The following is a 23,136-nucleotide window of genomic DNA, read 5'->3' as shown; positions in this document are numbered from 1 at the left end:
GAGGCCAAGGTGGGTGTATCACTTGAGGTCAGGTTCAAGACCAGCCTGACCAACATGGTGAAACCCCATCTCTACTAAAAATACAAAAATTAGCCGGGCATGGTGGCAGGCACCTGTAATCCCAGCTAACTCGGGAGGCTGAGGCAGGAGAATTACTTGAACCTGGGAGGCGGAGGTTGCAGTGAGCAGAGATTGCGCCACTGCAATCCAGCCTGAGTGACAGAAGGAGACTCTGTCTCAAAATAATAATAATAATAACAACACTTTAATAATAATTGAAGTGCTGAAAGAAAAGAAAAACTATTAACTAAGAATCTTATAACCAGCAAAACTATTCTTCAAGAATAAAAAAGAAATTAGACATTTCAGATAAAGAAAACCAAAGGGAATTAATTACCGGCAGGCCTGCCCTGTAAGAAATGCTAAAGGAAAACATTGAGGCTAAAATGAAAAGACACTAAGTAGTAATTCAAAGACATCTGAAGACATAAAAGTACACTGTTAAATGTCACTATATAGGTAAATATAACAGTGAATATTAATGTAGTTTTTTTTGTGATTCTCTGTTTCCTATACGATTTAAAAGGCAAATGTGGAAAATAATTATAAGTTTATGTTAGTGAGGATATAATGTATAAAAACACAATTTGTGGGAATAACAATATAAAGGAAGTAGGATGGAGATGTATAGGAGTATGGTGTTCATATACTATTGGAACTATTATTCAAACTAGCTTCTTATAAGTGTAAGTTGTTAATTACCATCCCCAAGGCAATCATTAGGAAAATAACTGAAAAATATAAGAAAAGGAAAGTGACACAGGACTTTTCCTTGGTCACTTTGCAAGCTGGGGACCTCGGTGATGCCCTGCCCAGGCCTCACTTGGCCATGCTACCTGCTGCAGGAGATTGTCCACCCACCCATGCTGCCCAGACCAAGTCTGGTTTGTGCACTGGTTGCCAAGTTCTTGTCCCACACCCAAGAAGAATGAGGATACACTGACAATCGAAGAGACAGCAAGGTGAGAATTTCACTGAGTGTTGAAAACAGCTTTCAGCAGAGAGGGGATACAGAGGTGGTCCCCCTACCTGAAGTTGGCAAAGTGCCCCCAGTGTGGCTGATTCCAGGGTTTTTATGGGCTCAGAATGGGGGAGGGGCAGGTCATAGGTAGTATTGGAAAAGGCAACATTCGATTGGTTAAAAGGGATTATTCAGAGGGCAGGCAAAGAGGAATGGAAGTTCTCACTCTGGATTGTGGGTTTCATCTGGGACCAGCAGTCTGGTCTTTTAGCCTTCAGGTTTTTTTTGGCTTGAAGGTGGAGTTTCATGGGGGACAAGCTTCTATCTGCCAGGCATTTGGTTGCCTCCTGTCACTATCAAAAGGAGAAAATAATCAAAATGTAACAACACACACACAAAATCAAGAATTAAAAAAAGAATTCAGTAATGGAGGAATTGAGAAACTTAAAAATGTGTAAGACACACAGAAAAAAATAGCTCAGTGGTAGAAGTCCTTCCTAATCAGTAATTATTTTATATATAAATAGATTAAACTCCAATTAAAAGGCAGAGATTGGCAGAGTGAATAAAGAGAACATTATCCACCTGTATGCTATCTACAAGAGGCTCACTTTAGATATAAAGATAGAAGAATTTGAAAGTAGGATGGAAGAAGATATTCTATGAAAATAACAACCAAAATGAGGGTTGTGGTGGCTATATTATCAGCCCAAATAGATTTTAAGTAAAAAAAAAAAAAAAAAAAAAAAAAAAAAGTCTCAAGAGACAAAGAACATTATATGTTGATAAAAATTTTGATCTATTAAGAAGATATAAAAATTACAAACAACAGAACACCAAAATACATGAAACAAAATTTTGCAAAATTGAAGGGAGAAATAGAGAGTTCTACAATAGTAGTTGGAGACTTCAGTATACTACTTTTTTTTTTTTTATTTGTTTCTGTTTTTTCTCAAGACAGCATCTTGCTCTGTTGCCCAGGCTGGAGTGCAATGGCGCGATCTCAGCTCACTGCAACCTCCGCCTCCTGGGTTCAAGTGATTCTCCTGCCTCGACCTCCTGAGTAGCTGGGATTACAGGCATGCACCACCGTGTCTGGCTAATTTTTTTGTATTTTTGGTAGAGACAGAGTTTCACCATGTTGGCCAGGCTGGTCTTGAACTCCTGACATTGTGATTCACCCTCCTCGGCCTCCGAAAGTGCTGGGATTACAGGTGTGAGCCACCATGACTGGCCACTACTTTGAATAATGGATTAAACAACTAGACAGAAGATCAATAAGGAAAGAAAGAACTAGAATACTACTCTAAACCAATTATTAGACCTAACAGATATATACAGAACACTCTATCCAACAACAGCAGAATGTGCATTTTTCTCAAATGTGCATGGGAATTCTCAAGGATATTTTAGGGATAAAACAAGTCTTAGTAAATTTTAAAAATTTGAAATCATATAAAGTATCTTTTTGGATCACATGAAATAAAACTAGCAGTGAATAACAAAGGGAAAACTGGAAAACTCACAGATACATAAAATTTAAACAAGATACTTTTAAATGACTCTCAATTGCAGGGAGGGGGAGAGAGAGAACTCAGATTATTAAAATCAGGCATGAAAAATTAAAAGAGTGAATGTTATTACTGACTTTATAGAAAAAAAGGATTATGAGAGAATACTACGAACAATTTAGTATTGTTTGTTGACTTAGACAAGTTAGACAAAATGGAACTTTAACTTAGGTAAACTTGGATAACTTAGATGAAATGCAAAAATTCCGCACAGGAGCTACTACTACTAACTCAGGAAGAAACAGAAAATCTCATTAGACTACTAACAAGTAAGGAAATGGAATTAGTACTAAAAAACCCACCAACAAAGAAAATCCCAGGACCAGATGTCTACACTGGTAATTCTACCAACCATTTAAAGAAGAATTAACACCAATTCTCTCAAATTCTTTCAAAAAAAGAAAAGAGGAAGTAACACTTCCTGATTCATTTCATGAGGCCAGCATTGCCTTGATACTGAAGCCAGACAAAGATGCTACCTACAGGAAAAGAAACTACAGAGTAATATTTCTTGTGAATGTAGATGCAAAATCCTCAACAAAATACCAGCAAATAAAATTCTTCAGTATTAAAAAATTTGTTTTTAGGCCGGGCGTGGTGGCTCACGCCTGTAATCCCAGCACTTTGGGAGGCCGAGGCGGGTGGATCACGAGGTCAGGAGATCGAGACCATCCTGGCTAATACGGTGAAACCCCGTCTCTACTAAAAATACAAACAATTAGGTGGGTGTGGTGGCGGGCGCCTGTAGTCCCAGCTACTCGGGAGGCTGAGGCAGGAGAATGGCGTGAACCCGGGAGGCGGAAGTTGCAGTGAGCAGAGATCACGCCACTGCACTCCAGCCAGGGCGACAGAGTGAGACTCCATCTCAAAAAAAAAAAAAAAAAAAAAAAAAAAGATTGTTTTTAGAGATGAGGTCTTACTCTGTTGCTCAGGCTGGAGTGCAGTGGTGCGATCATGATCACTGCAGCCTCAACCTTCTGGGCTCAAACAATCCTCCTGCCTTGGCCTCCTGAATAGCTAGGACTAAAGGTGCACAACCACCACATCGAGCTAATTTCCTTCGTTCCTTCGTCCCTCTCTCCCTCCCTCCCTTCTTTTTTGACGGAGTCTCGCTCTGTCGCCCAGGCTGAAGTGCAGTGGCACCATCTCTGCTCACTGCAAGCTCTGCCGCCTCCCGGGTTTACGCCATTCTCCTGCCTCAGTCTCCCGAGTAGCTGGAACTACAGGCACCCGCCACCACGCCCAGCTAATTTTTTTTTTGTATTTTTAGTAGAGACAGGGTTTCACAATGTTTGCCAGGATGGTCTCAATCTCCTGACCTCGTGATCCACCCACCTCTGCCCCCCAAAGTGCTGGGATTACAGGCGTGAGCCACCGTGCCCGGCTGATTCTTTACTTTCCTTTTCTCTTTTCTTTTCTTTTCTCTTCTCTTCTCTTCTTTTCTCTTCTCTCTCCTTCCTTCCTTCCTTCCTTCCTTCCTTCCTTCCTTCCTTCCTTCCTTCCTTCCTTCCTTCCTTCCTTCCTTCTTTCCTTCCTTCCTTCCTTCTTTCCTTCCTTTCTCTCTCTCTTTCTTTCTTTCAGATGGAGCTTTGCTCTTGTTGCCCAGGCTGGAGTGCAATGGCATGATCTTGGCTCACTGCAACCTCCATCTCCCAGGTTCAAGCGAACTTTCCTGCCTCAGCCTCCTGGGTAGCTGGGATTACAGGCATGCGCCACCATGCCTGGCTAATTTTGTATTTTCAGTAGAGACAGGGTTTCTCTATGTTGGTCAGGCTGGTCTCGAACTCCTGACCTCAGGTGATCTGTCTGCCTCAGCCTCTCAAAGTGCTGGGATTACAGGTGTGAGCTACCACGTCCAGCTCCAATTTTCAATTTTTTTGTAGGGGTGGGATCTTGCTTACTTGCCCAGGCTTTTCTCAAACTCTTGGTTTCAGGTGGTCCTCCCACACCAGCCTCCCAAAGTGTTGGAATTACAGGCATGAGCCATTGTACCCAGCCTCTTCAGCATATCTTCAGGTTATGGTTATGGATTATATATAAAAGTGAAATTTATCCCAGGAATACAAGAATAGTTCAACATACAAAAATTAATGTAATATACTACAATAATGGAATAAAACAAAGAAACTACATGGTCATATTGATTGATGCAGAAAAAGCATCTGACAAAACTCAACACCCTATCATCATTGAAACAAGAAGAAAATTTCCTCAACATGATAAAAGTCATATATGAAAACCCCATAGCTAATGTCATACTCAATGGCAAAAGACTTAAACTTTCTTCCTAAGATAGAAACAAGACAAGAATACCCACTTTTGCCACTTCTTTCAACATAGTAGTGGAGCAGTTAGGGAAGAAATTTCTAACCAAAGCAATTAGAGAAGAAAAATAAATAAAAGGTATCCATATTGGAAAGTGCTATGGAAAATTCTTTGTGTCCCCCTCAAAATCCATATGTTAAATCTGCTGTGTGGTGATATTAAGAGGTGGGACCTTAGGAGGTGACTAGGTCATGAGGGTAGAGCCCACATAAAAAGAAAAAGAGCTCTTATAAAAAGAATCCCAGAGGCCGGGCATGGTGGCTCATGCCTGTAATCCCAGCACTTTGGGAGGACAAGGTGGGCAGATCACGAGGTCAGAAGATCGAGACCATCCTGGCCAACATGGTGAAACTCTATCTCTACTAAAAATACAAAAATCAGCTGGGCATGGTAACAGGTGCCTGTAATCCCAGCTACTCGAGAGACTGAGGCAGAAGAATCGTTTGAACCAGGGAGTCAGAGGTTGCAATGAGCTGAGATTGTGCCACTGCACTCCAACCTGGTGACAGAGTGAGACTCTGTCTCAAACAAACAAACAAACAAAAACCAAACCAAACAAACAAAAAAACGGAATCCCAGAGAGCTACCTTGCCTTTTCCACCATGTGAGGACACAGCTAGAAGGTGCCATGTATGAACCAGAAAGCAGGCCTTCATCAGACAGTGAATTAGCTGGTGCCTTGATCTTGGACTTCTCAGCCTCCAATTTATGGCATTTTGTTACAGCAGCCCAAGTGGACTAAGACAGAAAGAAGGAAATAAAGCTATCTTTATTTCAGATGACATGATCTTATGTAGATAACCATAAATAATCCACAAAAATATTTGAGCTAATATTTGAGATCAAATTGAGCTAATAAGCTAATTTGGCAAAGTTCCAGCACACAAATATCAATACACAAAAATCAGGATTTTTTTATACACTAGCAACAAATAACCCAAACAGGAAATTAAGAAACACTTAATTATGTGAAATTAGGGAACACTTCACACAGTCATTTAGGAATCCAGGGTTCTTCTACTTTATGGCTCCACCCACCCCCTAATGGTTAGCATCATTATCTGCAGCTAACTGACAAAAAGATGAGAAAGAACATGAAGAAGCCGTCCTCTTCTTAGGAGCCTACACCTGGAAATGGAAATGGTATATGTTGCTCCACTGAAATTGCATGGAGACATCTCACTGCAAGGGAGGCTGAGAACTACAGAACAGCTGGCCAGCTGTTGCTAGCATTGTCATCACTGTGGAGAAAGAGGACATGGGTTTGGGTCTAGAACTAGGAAGCTCTGCCATGTTCACTGGATTCCTAAATGACTGTGTGGAGGAGAACCTCCCAGCTGATGAAGAACTGCATTTGACTATTATATGGGCAACAAATACAATTCTACTATGTAACTCTATTTCATGTTTTGCTGTATTGGTTACTGTGGTGAAGTGTTCCCTAGTAACTACTCAGAATGATGGTATCAATGACCGAAAATATGTTGGGAAGGGGATACTGGATCACTCATTACTCAATGTTTCTTGAGAACCTAATTTGTGCTTAGTCTGAAGTTAGAAAAGTGATTAGTTTTTAGTTTCCAAGGAGCTTACCATCTAGCAGAAGAGACAAATGAACAGCTTAATACAACCAGATACCAGCAAAGCTACAGCGTCTTTGGGAACATAAAGAGACTGATAGGTTTCGTTTTGTTTTGTTTTCTGAAGGCAACAGGGCAGGATTTCTTTGATGCACTAGGGGGAACTGGCCAGGAAGGGAAGGACATTCCAGATAGAGAGACCAGCAGGACAGTGTCAGGGGTGTTTGGAGCAACACAAATATTTGAGTGGTTCAGACTTAAGGCACCCCAAGGGAACACCTAGCAAATGAGGCTGAGGCAGACAAGAAACAAACAACAGAGTGGAAACCAAAATATTCTGTCTGCTTAGAAAGAGAAAAGTGCTGCTGTAAATAGCATTTGGGCCAAAGGGGAAATCTGCATTGCATTACAGACCATTTATAAATGAATAACCATGAATGTACAAAATATTAAAAGTATGGCTAATAGCCAAAGCTGTCTCAGAGGAACATTTACACCCATAAAGGCACTTACTATAAAGTAAATGGGGCTGGGCATGGTGGCTTACGCCTGTAATCCCAGTACTTTGGAAAGCTGAGGCGGGAGGATCACTTGAACCAAGGAGTTCGAAACCAGCCTGGGCAACAAAGTGAGACCCCATCTCTACAAAAATAATAATAAATAAAATATTAGCCAGCTGTGGTGGTGTGTGCCTGAGGTCCCAGCTACTCAGGAGGCTGAGGTGGGAGAATTGCTTGAGCCCAGGAGGTCAAGGCTGCAGTGAGCCATGATTGCACCACTGCACTTCAGCCTGGGCTATCAAGCGAGACCCTCTCTCCAAAAAATAAATAAAATAAACTAAATGGGAAATCAGTGAGCAAAGCATTTCTCTCAAGATGCTCAAAACCTCAATACACAGATAAAGTAAACAAAAGGAAAATCAGATTAAAGGAATTGATAGGCCGGGCATGGTGGCTTACGCCTGTAATCCCAGCACTTTGGGAGGCCGAGGTGGGAGGATCACGAGGTCAGGAGATCGAGACCATCCCGGCTAACACAGTGAAACCCCGTCTCTACTAAAAATACAAAAAAAAAAAAAAAAAAAAATTAACCGGGTGTGGTGGTGGGCGTCTGTAGTCCCAGTTACTCGGGAGGCTGAGGCAGGAGAATGGCGTGAACCCGGGAGGCGGAGCTTGCAGTGAGCCAAGATTGTGCCACTGCACTCCAGCCTGGGCGACAGAGCGAGACTTCATCCCAAAAAAAAAAAAAAGGAATTGATAGTGATAAAAGCAGAGACTAATTATACAGAAAACAAACAAAAGCCACAGTAAACTCAATTAACAAATCCCAAACCCAGTTTTTTAAAAAGGCTAACAAAATAGATGAATTTTTTTTTTTTTTTTTTTTTTTTGAGACGGAGTCTCACTCTGTTGCCCAGGCTGGAGTGCAGTGGTGAGATCTTGGCTCACTGCAAACTCCGCTTCCCGGGTTCACACCATTCTCCTGCCTCAGCCTCCCAAGTAGCTGGGACTACAGGTGCCCGCCACTATGCCCGGCTAATTTTTTTGTATTTTTAGTAGAGACGGGATTTCACTGTGTTAGCCAGGATGGTCTCGATCTCCTGACCTCGTGATCCACCCACCTTGGCCTCCCAAAGTGCTGGGATTACAGGTGTGAGCCACCGTGCCTGGCCCTAGATGAACATTTTTGATTAGATTTGGTAATCTGATCAAATATAACAGAGAAGACACTAATAAACAACTAGAGGAAATGTCTGATTTTCAAAATATAATATATAATTATCAAAATTGACTCAGGAGGACAGAAAAACCTGAACAGATGGATAACGATAGAAGAAAAGTTAACAGATATGGGAAAATATTCCTCTAACAAGAGTATCAAGTCCAGTTAGTATTTTTTGAGATGGAGTCTTGCTGTGTTGCCCAGGCTGGAGTGCGGTGGTGCTATATCAGCTCACTGCAACCTCTGACTCTCAGGATCAAGCAATTCTCCTGCTTCAGCCTCCCAAGTAGCTGGGATTACAAGTGTGTGCCACCACGCCTGGCTAATTTTTGTATTTTTAGTAGAGATGAGGTTTCACCATGTTGGCCAGGCTGGTCTTGAACTCCTGACGTCGTGATTCACCTGTCTCAGTCTCCTAAGTGCTGGGATTACAGATGTGAGCCACTGCGCCCGGCCAACAGCTAGTTTTTAAAAAACAAATATGGATACAGAAATGTCCAATGCCAGGCCCCAGCCAAGGACGAGGCAGAGTCATGGCTTATTGAATGAGGTGGTGACAGACAAGACCTGTGGGCTGTCAGGGAATGTATGTGAGGGACGCACAGCTGGGACACTGAGTCCTGCATTCATGTTTATGACAACACAGAAACGATGGGCTGGAAGAATAACATAATAGCTCATGTATATTTTGTGCCAGGTGCTGTCCTAAGCTCTTCTATGGATTAATTTATTGGATCCTCACAGCAGCGCTATGGAGAGATAAAGTAAATTTCCCTTGTGACCCTTGCTAATACAAGGTCCAAACCCTGGCACTCTGTCTTCAGGGCCCACCCTGCATCACTGAGCCATCCTGCCTCTGGCTAGCTGGAGGGAGGGACAGACAGGCTGAAATGTCGTAGAACGAGCTACGGTGATGGGTGAGGAGTACTGCTGGGTGGTAGGTAGTGGGAGGAAAGGGCTGCGGACCCAGCTTACAGACACAAACAGGGATGCAGGCCCAGGGTGCTTGTTAGGACCAGGGTAGAACCAGGCTCACCTCTTAGCAGACACATACCCGAATAAACATCCAGAATCTTCCAACTCAATAAGAAGGTAACAACAACCCAATTTTTAAAAACTCACAAAAAAATGCCCACTAGGCATACAGAAATATGTGCAACATTATTATTAGTCAGTTGTAGAAATGCAAATTACAACCACACTAATATATCAGTACACAGTCACCAGAGTGGCTAACATTTAAAAGATGGATGAAACTGAGTGTGGGGAGGAGGATGTGGAGCAACTGGAATCCTCAAACACTGCTGATGGAAATGCAACACGGTACAGGCCACATTGGAAAACAGTTTGGCAGTTTTTCTAAGTTTAAATGTACACTTAACCACACGATACCACTCCTAGGTATTTATCCCGCCAAATGAAAACTGTCTACACAAAGACTTGTACTTGAATGTTCACAGCAGCCTCAGTCATTATAGCCAAAGCCTGGAAACAATCCAACTGCCCATCAGCTGGTGAATGAATAAATGAATGAACACACTGTAGTACAGCCATACAGTGGAATACTCACTGCTCAGCAATGGCAAGGGAGGGAGGATTGACACACTGCTGAGCTAGGCATTACGTTAAGTGAAAGAAGCCAGACACAGAAGACTATATTCTCAGTGATCTCATGTATAGAACATTCTAGAAAAGGCAAAACCAAGGAAACAGAAAGCAGATGAGTGATTTCCAGTGGCTAGGGTGGGAGAAGTGATTGACAGCAAGGGGTGGGGCTGAGGGAATTATTTGAGTGATGGGAAGATTCTGCCTTAATGGTGATGGTGGTTATATAACCATATATATTTGATAAAACTCATCAAACTGTATGCTTAAAAAGTAAATGTTATTGTATGTATATTATATGTTATTATTATTTTTTTTGATGGAATCTCGCTTTGTCATCCAGGCTGGAGTGCAGTGGTGTGATCTCGGCTCACTGCAACCTCTGCCTCCTGGGTTCAAGAGATTCTCATGCCTCAGCCTCCCGAGTAGCTGGGATTACAGGCACCTGCCACCACTCCCGGCAGGTGACAGTGAAGCCATTGTTCCAGCTCACTCAGTGGGACTTGGGGCAGGAAACAGGAGATCTGGGGAGCTGGTGGGACTCTTACTAGCTACCTGACCTTGGATGAGTGATTCATTCCTCCAGAGCTTCTGTTTCTTCATCTATGAAATGGGAGAAGATGCCACCTCATTCCAAGGAGCTGCATGGGGATTAAAGGAAAAATCTTGACACTCAAACCCAATTTTCTGTTGTTACAGGGCCAAGGAGCTCTGAGCCTGAGAGGGGAAGAGTCTGTCTTCAGGTCAGCATTGCCCAGTATTATAGCTGGATGTTTGTCCACACGAACCTCATGTTGAAATTTGATCCTCAATGTTGGAGGTGGGAGCCTAATGGGAGATGTTTGGGTCATGGGGGCAGATCCTTCATAAATAGATTAATTCTATTCCTTAGGGGAAGGGGGTGAGTTATTTCTCACTCTATTAGTTCCCAAAACAGCTTACTATTAGGAAGAGCCTGGCACCTCCCTGCCCCCTCGTGCTTCCTCTCTCACTATGTGATATCTGCACATGCAGGCTCTGCTTCACCTTCTGCCATGAGTGGAAGCAGCCTGAGGTCCTCATCAGAAGCAGTTGTTGGTGCCATGCTTCTTGTACAGCCTGCAGAACTGTGAGCTAAATAAACCTCCTTTCTCTGTAAATTATCCAGCCTCAGGTATGCCTTTATAGCAGCATAAATGGACTAAGACATCGGGGCTCCCTGAAAATCAGCAAGGTCATTGGCAAAAGCAAAGCTATCCAGCACGAGCCTCTGCTTCTCCTTCTTCTTTCTTCTTCCTTCTTCCGTCTTCCTCTCCCTCTCCCTCTCCCTCTCCTTCCTTCCCTTCCCTTCATTCCTCCCTCCTTCCTTCCTTCCTTCCTTCCTTCCTTCCTTCCTTCCTTCCTTCCTTCCTTCCTTCCTTCTTTCTTTCTTTCTTTCTTTCTTTCTTTCTTTCTTTCTTTCTTTCTTTCTTTCTTTCTTTCTTTCTTTCTCTCTCTCTCTTTCTTTCTTTCTTTTTCTTTTCCTCTTCCTTCCTTCCTCTCTCTTTCTTTCTTTCCTTTCTTTTTCTTGTGCTTCCTAATCCTCCTCTTCCTCCTCCTTCTTTTTCTCCTCTTCTTCCTCCTCTTCCTCTTTTTCTTCTTCCTCTCCTTCTCCTTCTCCTTCTTTTCTTCTTCTTCTTTCTTCTTTTTTGAGACAGGGTCTTGCTCTGTCACCCAAGCTGGAGTGTAGTGGTGTGAACATGACTCACTGCAGTCTCAACCTCCTGGGCTCAAGAGATGCTCCTACCTCAGCCTTCCAAGTAGCTGGGACTACAGGTGTGCACCACCACACCTGGTCAATTTAAAAAAATTTTTTGTAGAGCCAGGGTCTTGCTACGTTTTCCAAGCTGGTCTTCAACTCCTGGGCTCAAGCAGTCCTCCCACTTCAGCCTCCCAAAGTGCTGGGATTACAGGCATGACTATCACACTTGGCTGCTTCCCCATCTTCTTCAGGTCTCAGCCCAAAGGTCACTTGGAGAGCATCACTGTATTAGGCTGTTCTTGTGCTGTTGTAAAGAAATACCCGAGGCTGGATAAATTATAAAAAAAGAGGTTTAATTGACTTACAGTTTTGCAGACAGAACAAGAAGCATGGCATTGGCATTTGCTTCTCGTGAGGCCTCTGGAATCTTAAAATCATGGCAGAAGGAGAAGGAGGAGCAGGTGTCTCATGCAAGAGTGGGAGCAGGAGAATGAGAGGGGATCTGACTCTTTCAAACAACCAGCTATCAAGTGAACTCACCCATCAGCAAGGGGATGGCACTAAACCAAGGATCTGCCCCCATGACACAGACACCTCCTGCCAGGCCCCACCTCCAACATAAGGGACTACATTTTAACATGCGATTTGGAGAGAACAAATATCCAAAGTATATCAGTCACTATTGGAAACCACCTCATGTTCTATTTGTTTACTGTTAATTGTCTTTGCCCTCTAAGAGGCAACGTCCAGGAGAGCAGGAGCCCAGTCTATCTCGTTCAGGTCTCCAAGACCCAGGGCCTGGTCTGTCGTGGGCTCTCACTGCTCAGCAGCTGCTCTATGACCTGCAGGCCAGTGGGCCTTGAACTGTTCCCTGAGTCCAGGCTCTGGTCTCACTTTCCTAGCATCCTGTTACCCAGCACTGGCAGGTCTCTGGGCCAGCTCCTGGGCAGCAATGGGGGCAAAAATGGGGCAGTTGTCCATGCGTGCTCCTAGGGGTGGGGTGGATACATTCTTCCCCTCCAACATCCAGTTCCCATTCCTTCTTGCTCATGGAGCCTCCGTTTTATTCAGGGGTCAAGTAGTAATGGACTCAGCACTGGGGGCTGAATGCCCCGGACAAATCCACCCTGCTCTCTTCTGCTAGAGCTGGCTTCAGGACAGTGAGATGTGAGAAGGGAGGCCTCTGGGGAGATATGGTGGGGGATTCCCTTCCCCTCTTGTTTCCAGAACATTGTTGGGTTTGTTTGTACCTCCTGTGCTTGTGGCGACATCTGGCAGATGTGGGGAAGGCTATGATAATCTGGAAAGCTGACCCAGAGCCTGACACCAGGCTGAGAGCTGCCTGCCTCTAGGCTCTTTCTTATGTGCTTTGACAACGCCTCTTGGTGAATCCAGTTTAGAGTATCTGGTACAGCCTAGACAATCCTAACAGACACAGTGGGCTTAACAGTTCGTTCTGTTCAGCTCCGCGTGAGAGGTGCTCCAAAGAGATGGAAATGAGGCGTGGTAGGTACAAAACGTAGTTACTGTTTACAGGGTGGGGTTCGGAAAAGCAGGTGAGGCAGCAGCTGGGGAGGTGGAGCTCCCAGCCAGGTGACCAAAATCCAGTGCTGTGCTGGAGAAGGGTTAGCAACCGGCTGTCCAGGGAAGCAGACTTGACTGGCAGCGTTTGCTGCCTTCTGTGTTGTTGGCACTTCACCTGATGTCACTCTAGGGGGAGTGGAGCAGAGGCCGCACCAGTGCCCCTCCTGAACCACAGCTTGGAGCCCTGGGTCTGTCATAGAATCACCCGATGCTTCCCTGCTCTGCCTGCCTCCAATCCAAAGATTTCCTCACATCTGATCCTCCTGACCTACCCAGGCCAACTTGCCACCTCTGAGAGGCTGCAGTTCTCATGGGGATTGGTTACAGATGCATCCACTGGCTTGACGTGGTGGGCTGGGCTGTGTCTGAAAGGACTGAGGGAAGCAAACCATTCCACCCATTGTCTTTGTCCAGCATTACCTGCCCAACCAGCCAAATTCAGGCCAATGCTGCCCTCCTGGATTTCCTGGGAGGGTGAACCACATTCATGTCCTTAGCAGCCACATTGAAAAGGTGTTGGAGAGCTAATTTACTGATAGCAGGATCACTCTCTAGGATTACAATACTCTAGGGTTTTAAATGAAAAAAAGTATGATGCCCATCTGAAAACTCCATCTAGTCCCCCCAATATCACAAAACTCTCCAAATATAATAATCCACAAAGGACTTTTGGATAATACAATGCATTTAAAATACCAACTACCTAATTATATAATCCCTGAAGAACTCAGCAGTGGGTCCATTTGTATGCAGTACATGATGACTCTGTTCATTTCAGATGCTGTAGGAGATGCTATGGGTGCCTGCTGGGCCCCTACGCCTACTCCCAGCTGCCCAGGGTTGAAGAGAAGAGCTGGACTTCTTTCCTGGGACTTACTCCTGATCTACAAAGTTACTTCACCTAGAAATAACTGGGAAGTTATGCCCTTCCTAGGGCTGGCAGAGAAAACACATTGTGTTATGCACAATTTGGGACATATACTAAAAATTGATTTGTCGTTTATCTGAAATTCAAATTTAACTGAGTGCCCTAATTGTTTATTTGCTAAAGGTGGCAGCCTGAGCCTTTCCCCAGGGGCCTCCAGCCAGTGACTCATATAGGAGCACAAAGGCTGGCCCTTGCCTCAGAGGGACATCCCTGTGATGTCATTCACATTTGAGAGCTCCCTGCTGGGTCAGACCAAGGCTCACCTGCTGCTGAATCTGTACCTTTGCCTATTTCTACCCCATCTCATCCTGAGAGTACCCTCCCACTCAATCACAGGTGCCAGAATCCTTATCTCAGGCTCTGCTTCAAGAACCTAACACAGTCTACTGGGGTGGTCCTAGAAATCAGCCTATGAGGGCGGGACTCTGGAGTTGGATCACTTCCAGCTGGATGCCACCTCACTGGTGGTAGGAGTATCGGCAGTCCCTGACACATTGCAGCAGTGGATCACCAAGGCCCTGCCCGTGGGGAGTGGGGATGGAGGTGGACAGGGAGGTACTTGCTTACTCAGTGTCTTTGGCACCGAGAGTGTGGGGGAGATACTAACCCGAAGGACTATGCCACTGAGACCTGTTGATCAGTGGAGTGATGCATGGAAAAGAGAAAATGGCAGGCTCAGATCTATCAATTTAAAGCCAAGTCTGAGAGCCAGAGGGTCTTCTCAGCAGTGTTTAAAGAGACGCTTGTCTCCTATAGTGAGGCAGACAGAGCTGGAGACTAGGCACAGGACTCAACTGTAAAAGCAACAGCAGAACTTCAGCAAGGTCTGAGTCCTCCAGCAAGGCAAGCCAGGGCCGTGATGGGAAGGAGTATACACTGTGGTATGCTGGGAAATGGCTAACAATCTGCTATCTAGAGATGCAGGATGCCCTGGTTTGTAGCATTTTCTGATTTTCATGGTTTAAATACACCCATCATGGCCCATTTCCAGCTACCGACATGGTGTCACTGAATGAAGATTTGGAAAGAGATGTGCACAACTGATTTTCTAATGTGCTAGTGGGTGCGCTTGAGAATTTTGAATTCCCAGATTCCCACAAGCCACCTGCACCTACAGAAGTAGTCTTGCTGTGAGAAGGAGGCCTTTTCTCTCTTGAAAAGTATGCAGATGTCTGAAAGAGACAAGTGCCCCAGGAGACAATGCATGCCTTCCTCATGATTGGCCCCCACCTCCCCTCCTGGCCACAAAGAGGGTCAAATCTCAGCATGGCCCAACTTGGACCTGTCAAGGAAGAAAAAAAATTGTATGCCACAGGAACTTCAGTCTTTGGCTAACAAGTACTAGCAGGAAGTGGGAGACTAGATCCCAAAGGTGCTGGAGCTTATGCTTGAGATGGTCCCAAAGGTGCTGGATCCTGTGCTTGAGACCAGATCCTGAAGGTGCTAACTGAGGCAGGTGGGATATCAAGAGGATAAGGGGACTTTGCTGATGTGGGGACATTCTCCTATGATGCAGGATTTAACACCCTGGCACGGGTCCCAAGAGAGGGCTCTGATACATTGCTGGGGTGGCTCTTGGTAGCTTAGAAAAAGCAACAACTCGATTAAATGAAGTAGAGATGCTTGAGTTTACGTGGTGGACCAACAGGAAGTGATCAAAAGGATAAAAGAAATGGGGCAAAATATAATTGACCTACTCTATAAGATCAAAAAGCCTGTAAGCTGGCTATGTTCCCTGGAAAGGCGTGGAAGACACTCTGCTTCCCAGGTTGTAAAGAATCTGCTGCTGTAGGGCACATGGCTGAGGCTCAGTAGGGCTGTCCTCTGTAGACCAGAATTGATGGGAGACATTTTGCAGAGCTTCTCCCCCTAATGGCAGTGGGGATGATAGACCGCTTAAGGGCAGAGACCAGGGGCAGCACTTAGAAGCACATCAGAAGCAAAGTGGGAATAATTATCATATTGGGCACCAAGGTCAGCCTAACAACCAGAAGGGATTAGCCTATAGGGGTCTAAGGAGAAGGCTAATAGAATGTTGGGTTCTTAGGGGCCAGAAAGGATGAACAGAAGGCCAAGGTCAGTCACCCCAGTGGAAAGTTATGATGGAAAGGCACAGTTTCTAAACCTCAGCCAGTTCTCAGAATCAGAACCCATTGATTGAAAGAGGGACTGGGTTCCCGTGGGAAAGACTCTGTAGCACCAGAGCAAGTGTGTGTAATAGGAACCTATGGTTATTTATATTTGACCATACTGAGTAAGGGTAATACTCAGATCTTTTGATAGTGATTTCATAGCAATTCACACTTTTTTTTGAGATAGAGTCTCACTCTGTTACCCAGGCTGGAGTGCAGTGGTGTGATTTTGGCTCACTGCAACCTCTGCCTCCTGGGTTCACGCAGTTCTTCCTGCCTTAGCCTCCTGAGTAGCTGGGATTACAGGCACCCACCACCACACCCAGCTAATTTTTGTATTTTTTAGTAGAGATGGGGTTTCACCGTGTTGGCCAAGCTGGTCTTGAACTCCTGACCTCAGGCAATCCGCCTGCCTCAGCCTCCCAAAGTGCTGGGATTACAGGTGTGAGACACTGCACCCAGCCAGCAATTCACACTTGTATCTAGTGTCCCAAAGTGCTATCATGGCTGTCCTAGTCAAGTGCAGGCTTATTGGGGTAAGACGACAAATATAGTTCTGGCCCAGGTATGTCTCATGCTGGATCCACTAGTTCTGTGTATTCACTCAGAAATAATTTCCTTAGATCCTGAATAAATCATTGGAATGAATATACTTAACCATCAGAAGAGTCCTTACAACGATTCCTTGATTTATAGAATAAGCAACATTTGTAATAGCAAAGGCAAAGTGAAAATGCTGCACTCCCGCCCAGCCAAAATAGAAAAACACAAATCTGGTGGGATGGCAGAAATTATTGCCATTCTCAAAGACTTAAAGGATATATGTAGAGTGGTGGGTCACATCATATCAACCTTTCATTCTCCAGTCTGATCCCAGCAATAACTGGTTGGATCAGTCCTGACCCTTAGACTATGTGATTGGCAAATCTAAGGATACTCTGCATGGAATGTGAGATTAAGCCCCAATAGGAGTCACTGTCCAAACCCCTAGGGCTCTGGACCAAGGTCACGCCATCAGCAGCAGAGAACCAAACACCACTCGTAAAGCATTTCCTGGCATGCCACCCAGCAGAGTATCTGACCATAGGACATTAAGTGACCATGTGGCCATAACTGCCCATTATGAGTTTGGTGCTGTCAGACCCACTAGGTCATAAGCCATCCAACATAAAATGGAACTGCTATATCTGGAATCAGGCTTGAGCAGGTCTAGATGACACAGATAAGCCGCAGGGACAGGTGGCCCAGACCCACCTGCCATCTACCACTGTTGCACGAATATTGGCCCCTGTGCCTCTCTTTCACTCGCATGCATACATGGCCTCCTGGTGGGGGGTGTTTTTTGTCTAGCTGCTGGAGGAGGGAAAAATCCACCTATGCATCGATCATGGATAGGTTAGTTTGGCATGTCGATGCAAGCTGGAAATGGACTTCTGCTGTAGTTCAGCCCCACTCAAGGTGGCCCTGAAAGACACTGGGGAGAAGAAATCCTCTTAACAGAGTTTTGGAGGGTGCACCTGCTTATTCACTTTGTGTGGAGAGAGATGTGGCCTAAGGTAAAGATAGACTCATGGACATTAGTGAATAGCTTAGCTCATTCTTCAGCAGCTTGGAAGGAGCAACATTAGAAGACTGGGGAAAAGCAGTGGTATGGGGGAAAGTTATAGAGATAAACCTGTGTGAGTGGGCACAGAGTATGAGACATTAATGACAGCCAGAAACCACTTCTTATGGAAGAGGCAATAATAACCAAGTGGATAGGATGGCCAGGCAGCTGAATGTTGGCCACCATGAACTCAGAAACAGATAATCATGGGGTCAGAGAAGGAAGCTATGCCTGTGCCCAGAAGCATACATTCCCTCTCATCAAGACTGACCTAGTTTTGCTGCTGTTGGATGTAGGAACTGCCAACAATAGTGACTGGTGCTGAATCCCTGGTATGACACTGGTCCTGGAGGAGACCAACCAGCCACTACTGGGTGACAAGTTGACTAAATCGGGGCCCTTCCAACCTGGAAAGGGCAGCATTTTCTCTTGACTTGGATTGACATGTATTCCAGCCAGCAATGAACTTGCCTTTCCTACCCTCCGTGCATCCTCTTGGAGGCACAGTGGAGCTGTCATCTTGAAGATGACACCATGAGGAGGGCCCACTGTCCTCCAGAATGCAATAACACTCTAATGGCTATGAGATGAGGCCATGTTCCTGAAAGGTAAAATATGTGAATTTGGGAACCAAGAGCTCTTCATCACTCTCCATGATCCACTTGAGAAATCTGTGCTTCCACCATTCACAACTTTAGGTTTTGTGGGTCTAGAAGTCCTGGTTCTCAGAGGGGGTCCTTCCACCAGGTGATACATTAACACGTTCACTAAATGTACAGCTACAGTTGCCTCCTGGTCATGCTGTGCTCCTTGTGCCCGTAGCCAAGCAGGTAGAAAAAAGTATTACCATCCTGGCACAAGCAGTACAATGTGGCAATTTACCCTTGTCATTAGGAGGGAGGACTACAGCTACATAATGGAGCAGGAAGAATATGGCTCGCACTCAGATGATTTGCCAGGGTGTTTCTTGGTAGTCTCATGCCCAGTTGCAATTGGGAATGGACAACTTACAACAACGATAGACTGATAAAGGAATCCAGGATTCAGATGCCTCAGGGATAAGGGTTTGGCTCCTGCTCTGGGTAAGCCACTTAGACTAGCAGTGTTAGCGAAGGGGAAGGGGACACTAGAATGGACGGTGGGGGTGGGGCATGATAGTGAGTATCAGTAACAGTCTTATAATCACCTGCAGAAGTGGGCATTGTAGTTCATCCCTCTGTTTTTCCAGTTGTAAATTTTCCCAGAAGCTGTGCCTGGATGCAGAGAGCTTAAAGTGGAAAGCAGTAGGTCTGAGTAGTCAAAGGGTGGACTGTAGTACCTGCTATCGGTGCCTCACTGGCCAACTGGCCTGCACACCCAGCCTCTAGCTGCAGTGAGCAGCAGCTGCAGACTGCTCACAGCTATATCCTTCTCCTGAGAGTTTCCTGGAAATGCCTGGAAGATCTTCCCTCCCTGCTGGCCCTCAGCTGATGGTTTTGATACAGGTACAACAGGCAGGCCCTCTCCCAGGATGGACAACCGTGTGATATTCTTCTTGCATCAGAGCCCAGGTGGAACCAGACTGAGGTGGACTTAAGCTGGACCTGCCTCTTTGACTGGCTTCTTACCTCTCATTTTCTGTCCCCCCAACTTCCTTACAGCTTCTGCTGATAGTGCTCCTGCAAACACCATTTTCCAAGAATTCGAATCTCAGGCTCTACTTCTTGGGAACCTGACCTAAAACAGATACAAATCATGTTTTCCCTTCCTACTGCGCAGGCTAGCAGCAGACAAACAATGCAGGCAGGCAGTGAGACTGAGATTGGGTCCTCCTGGCGGGACAGCTGGGATATGATGTCCATACCCTCTCCCAGGACCCAGGTGGAACTGGAATACTGATTCATGATACTCACTTTTCATTTGGAGAGTGAATTTTGGGTAAATGACTTTGCAATCCATGAAAGTGAATACTGAGAACGTTTTCAGGTAGCAGAGGATCCCTGTACTTCCAAGACAGAGTGTTCCTTGAGATCAGCCTCACAGCCGTGCCCTCTGGGTCACAGCGCAGGAGCACAGAAAATCCCACTTCTTGGTCTCTCCAGCACTCCCCTCTCCTACTTGTTTATTGGCAGGGCTGATAGGTGCTGGTTGTCTACAACAAAGATCCCACTAGGAGGGGCTCATGCTCAGGTATTGCCAGGTAAGGAATGTTGTGACTATCACTCCAGGTCACAAGTGCATGTGTTAGGGGACTCTTGGGACTAAGAAGGGTTCGGTAAGAGTAATCTGTGTTGAATCTAGCCTTGTTCTCTTTTTCTTTCCTTTCTTTTATACTGTTTAATTTTTTGGTAATAGAGAACTTCAAAGTCAGTAAATGGGACAGTATAATAAATCCTGATGTACTCACTGCCTGATATCAATAATTGCAACCTTAATTCATTCTAGTATATTTTTACAAGCGTTTCAGACTGAAATAAAGGGAGATTGTTCAGCCTTAGGTGTAGAAGCAGTGAGACCACTTCCCACCACAGAGGAGGACGAACAGCAGGAGAAGCTGGCGGCTCCCAGGAGCAGGTCCTCTGCCCCCACTGCAAGGCCTCTGTGTGTTCAATAAACTGACCCTTGTGCAGAGACTAAGGCTCACTTATTGGAAACCATTACTGTTACAGTATCTAAGTAATTAACAAGTGATGCATAGGACTGGTCAGTCATGTGACTATACGTGCGCGTGTGTGCACGCACGAGTGCATGTTTGGGCCATTACAGGAACACCACCATTTCTTTGTAATCAGCTGAAATCACCACTCATTAGTGGGCCTCTTGTGGACTATAATTGATTTTACAGCCACCTGTCATTTCTTTTTTCTTTACAACTTTGTGCGTTTGTGTTTTTCATGGCATGCTCAGGGTACACTATGTTCTGCATGCAAGCAGGGGGCTGCACGGGCTCCATCTACCCCTCTCAGGCACATCCCTCTTGATGTAATGTGTAGGATGGAACTTCTTCCCATGTACTCTGTGAAGGGGCCCCACAGCTCCCCAGCTGGGGCAGCTGCTCTGGAGCCTTTGGCAGGGCTGGGCACCTGTGGAGCCTGAGGCCAGACCCAGGGAGCCACACTGTGGGAACCACAGGGCACCTGGAACATGGGTTTAATCTGAGCCTGTCTGTGGGTAATAGTGTCACAGTGGGAGGGCAGGAGTCAGGGTGAGTCAGTGACCCCTAAAAAGGGATCTGTTATGACTCACATGGCATTCCTTCTCTCATCCTTCTATCCTTCTACTTGCAGGACTTTCCTACAATTCTGTCTGTACTGGTGCATGGTTATGTAGCATAAGAATGGGGATCCTTCTTTGCTCAGACCAGCAAAAGAGAGAGACTGAGAGAGAGAGAAAAACAGGCACACAGAGAAAGAAACAGAGAGAAATACAGAAAGATAGACACACACACACACACACACACACACAGAGAGACAGAGACAGAATGACAGAGACAGAGACACAGAGAAGTTCACACAGCTGAGAGGGGGCTAAAGGAGGAAGTGTCCACTCCTGAGAAGGGAAGGGAAGAGAAAGGCAGAAGGAGAGGCCGGGCCAGGTGTCCCAACACAGGGAAAGGAGCACACAGGGGACATGCCTGGGCTGCCTCCAAAGGCCTGGCTCAGCTGAGGAATGACAGACCCCACAAGGGGCTTCCCACATCAGATGGGCCAGAATGTTTCCCTGGAGGTCACTAAACAGGAGTTCAAATCTCTCTTCCCTTCGGGTGGCTTCAAGACAGATGCCAAGGGCACTTTGTGCCTCTCTCCATCTGTCCCCTCTCCTCCTGGGGGTCCTGCTGTGGGCAGGTACAGGCGTGGGCCTAGCGGCATCAGTCAGAGGGGCTCACGCTGGGGCTCCTGTGGCCCACTGATCCCCTGGATCTCACTAATGATGTCCCCCTTGGCTTGCTACTGCCCTGGGCTTCCCAGACATAGCTACTCCTTTTGAAGGGTCCTTATCCCCAGAGGCCTGGGCCACAGGCAGCAGAGGGCTTCTCCTGGGGACAACCCCCACTCTTGTCACCTCCCAGCCTGGCCCAGCCTCCTGTCCTGGCTACAGCAGGGGCACTGGGGGTGTGACATGGCATCTGATGGATGACCCAGCCCTGGTCCCACAGATGCAGCCCCAGCCCTCACCCTCAAACCAGTGGCCTACCCACAGCATGCCCATTCCCTGAAGTCAGGGACCTGTCACTGCTCCCCTAGGCCTTGGCACTGCCTGCCCCTCCCACACTGGCCCCTCCTCCCAGCACACCCGCTTGTAGGCCACCTGGAGCTTTGCACGCTGTACACCTGTCTCAGAGCAGGTGCCATGGCAGTATAGGGGCCATCTCTCCTACTGGGGCCCAGGACAATTCCTGTCAGGGATGTGGGTAAGCCTGACGGAGTACACCTTATTCCAGTCTCATTCCACTTCTAAGCCTGCTCCTTCAATGGGGCAAAGGTGCCCAGGGCAGCTGGAGACCCCAGAGGGAAGAAGGTCAGTTCCTCCTGGCATGCCCTCCTGGTGTTATGGCTTGAATTGTGTACCCCCAAATTCATATGTTAAAGCCCTAACCCCAGTGTGATGGTATTTGGAGATGGGAACTTCGGGAAATAATTAGATTTAGATGAGGTAAGGAGGGGGAGCCCCCATCATAGGATTAGCATTCTTATAAGAAGAGACACCAGAGAGCTTGTTTTCACTCACTCTCCACCATGTGAGGGCACAGCAAGAAGGTGGCTGTCTGCAAGTCAGGAAGAGAGCCCTCCCTGCAACCTGACCATGCTGGCACCTGATCTTGGACCTCCAGCCTCTAGAATAGTGAGAAATAAATTTCTGTTGTTTCTAAGCCATCAGTGGATAGTATTCTCTTATGGCAGCCTAAGCTGACCAATACACCTGAATCTCATCTTTCCAGGCCCTTTCCTGAAAAGGGGTCACCAAATCTATCAGGCAAAGTTAACCAGACTTACTCATCTGTCCATAGTGAGGTGAGAGTGAAAATATAGACCAAAAGGTCCCCAAGAGGGGTGCCCAGGGCCCAATTTCAGGTCACCCAGAAGTGGTGACCCAGTAAGGGATGGACCTTGATGCCAAAGGAATAAGTCAGCAATGGTGGGGTACCAGGCAACCACAGCTGGTAAGAAGGGGCTTATGAGGGGTGGGGGTGGTGTCAGTGCAATCGGGCTCACCCCTAAGGAGCTCACATCCACATGGAGAAGTCACTGGGCGTGGAACTGAGGCCACAGGCTCCTGCAGATTATAAAGGAATGACCACAGGTAAGATCTGGAAGGTTGGTACCAGCAAGATGGTTGCTCTCGATCAGAGAAGTAGTAAGAGG

The 23,136-nt window shown here is 46.1% G+C and overlaps 1 protein-coding gene across 7 annotated transcripts in view; it reads right to left on the bottom strand.

Moving 5' to 3' along the window:
• The window catches only part of GCK (glucokinase), a 54,692-nt gene that overhangs the window by 20,028 nt on the left and 11,528 nt on the right, over positions 1-23,136 (bottom strand). Inside the window, exon 1 of one of the 7 annotated variants that reach the window (XM_037988222.2) lies at positions 5,505-5,605. The exons of 5 other annotated variants lie outside the window; for them this stretch is intronic. In XM_037988222.2, coding sequence (XP_037844150.1) covers positions 5,505-5,573 — 69 coding nt within the window. In that variant the 5' untranslated portion in view covers positions 5,574-5,605. Of the gene's footprint in view, positions 1-5,504; positions 5,606-23,136 lie in introns of those variants that run through there. One more of the 7 variants, XM_037988224.2, reaches the window with a different exon arrangement.

This window comes from Chlorocebus sabaeus, chromosome 21 (genome assembly GCF_047675955.1).
Source record: "Chlorocebus sabaeus isolate Y175 chromosome 21, mChlSab1.0.hap1, whole genome shotgun sequence".
Classification (NCBI taxonomy): Eukaryota; Metazoa; Chordata; class Mammalia; order Primates; family Cercopithecidae; genus Chlorocebus; species Chlorocebus sabaeus.
The sequence above is the reverse complement of the archived record's forward strand: the minus strand, read 5'-3'. Positions and strand labels throughout refer to the sequence as shown.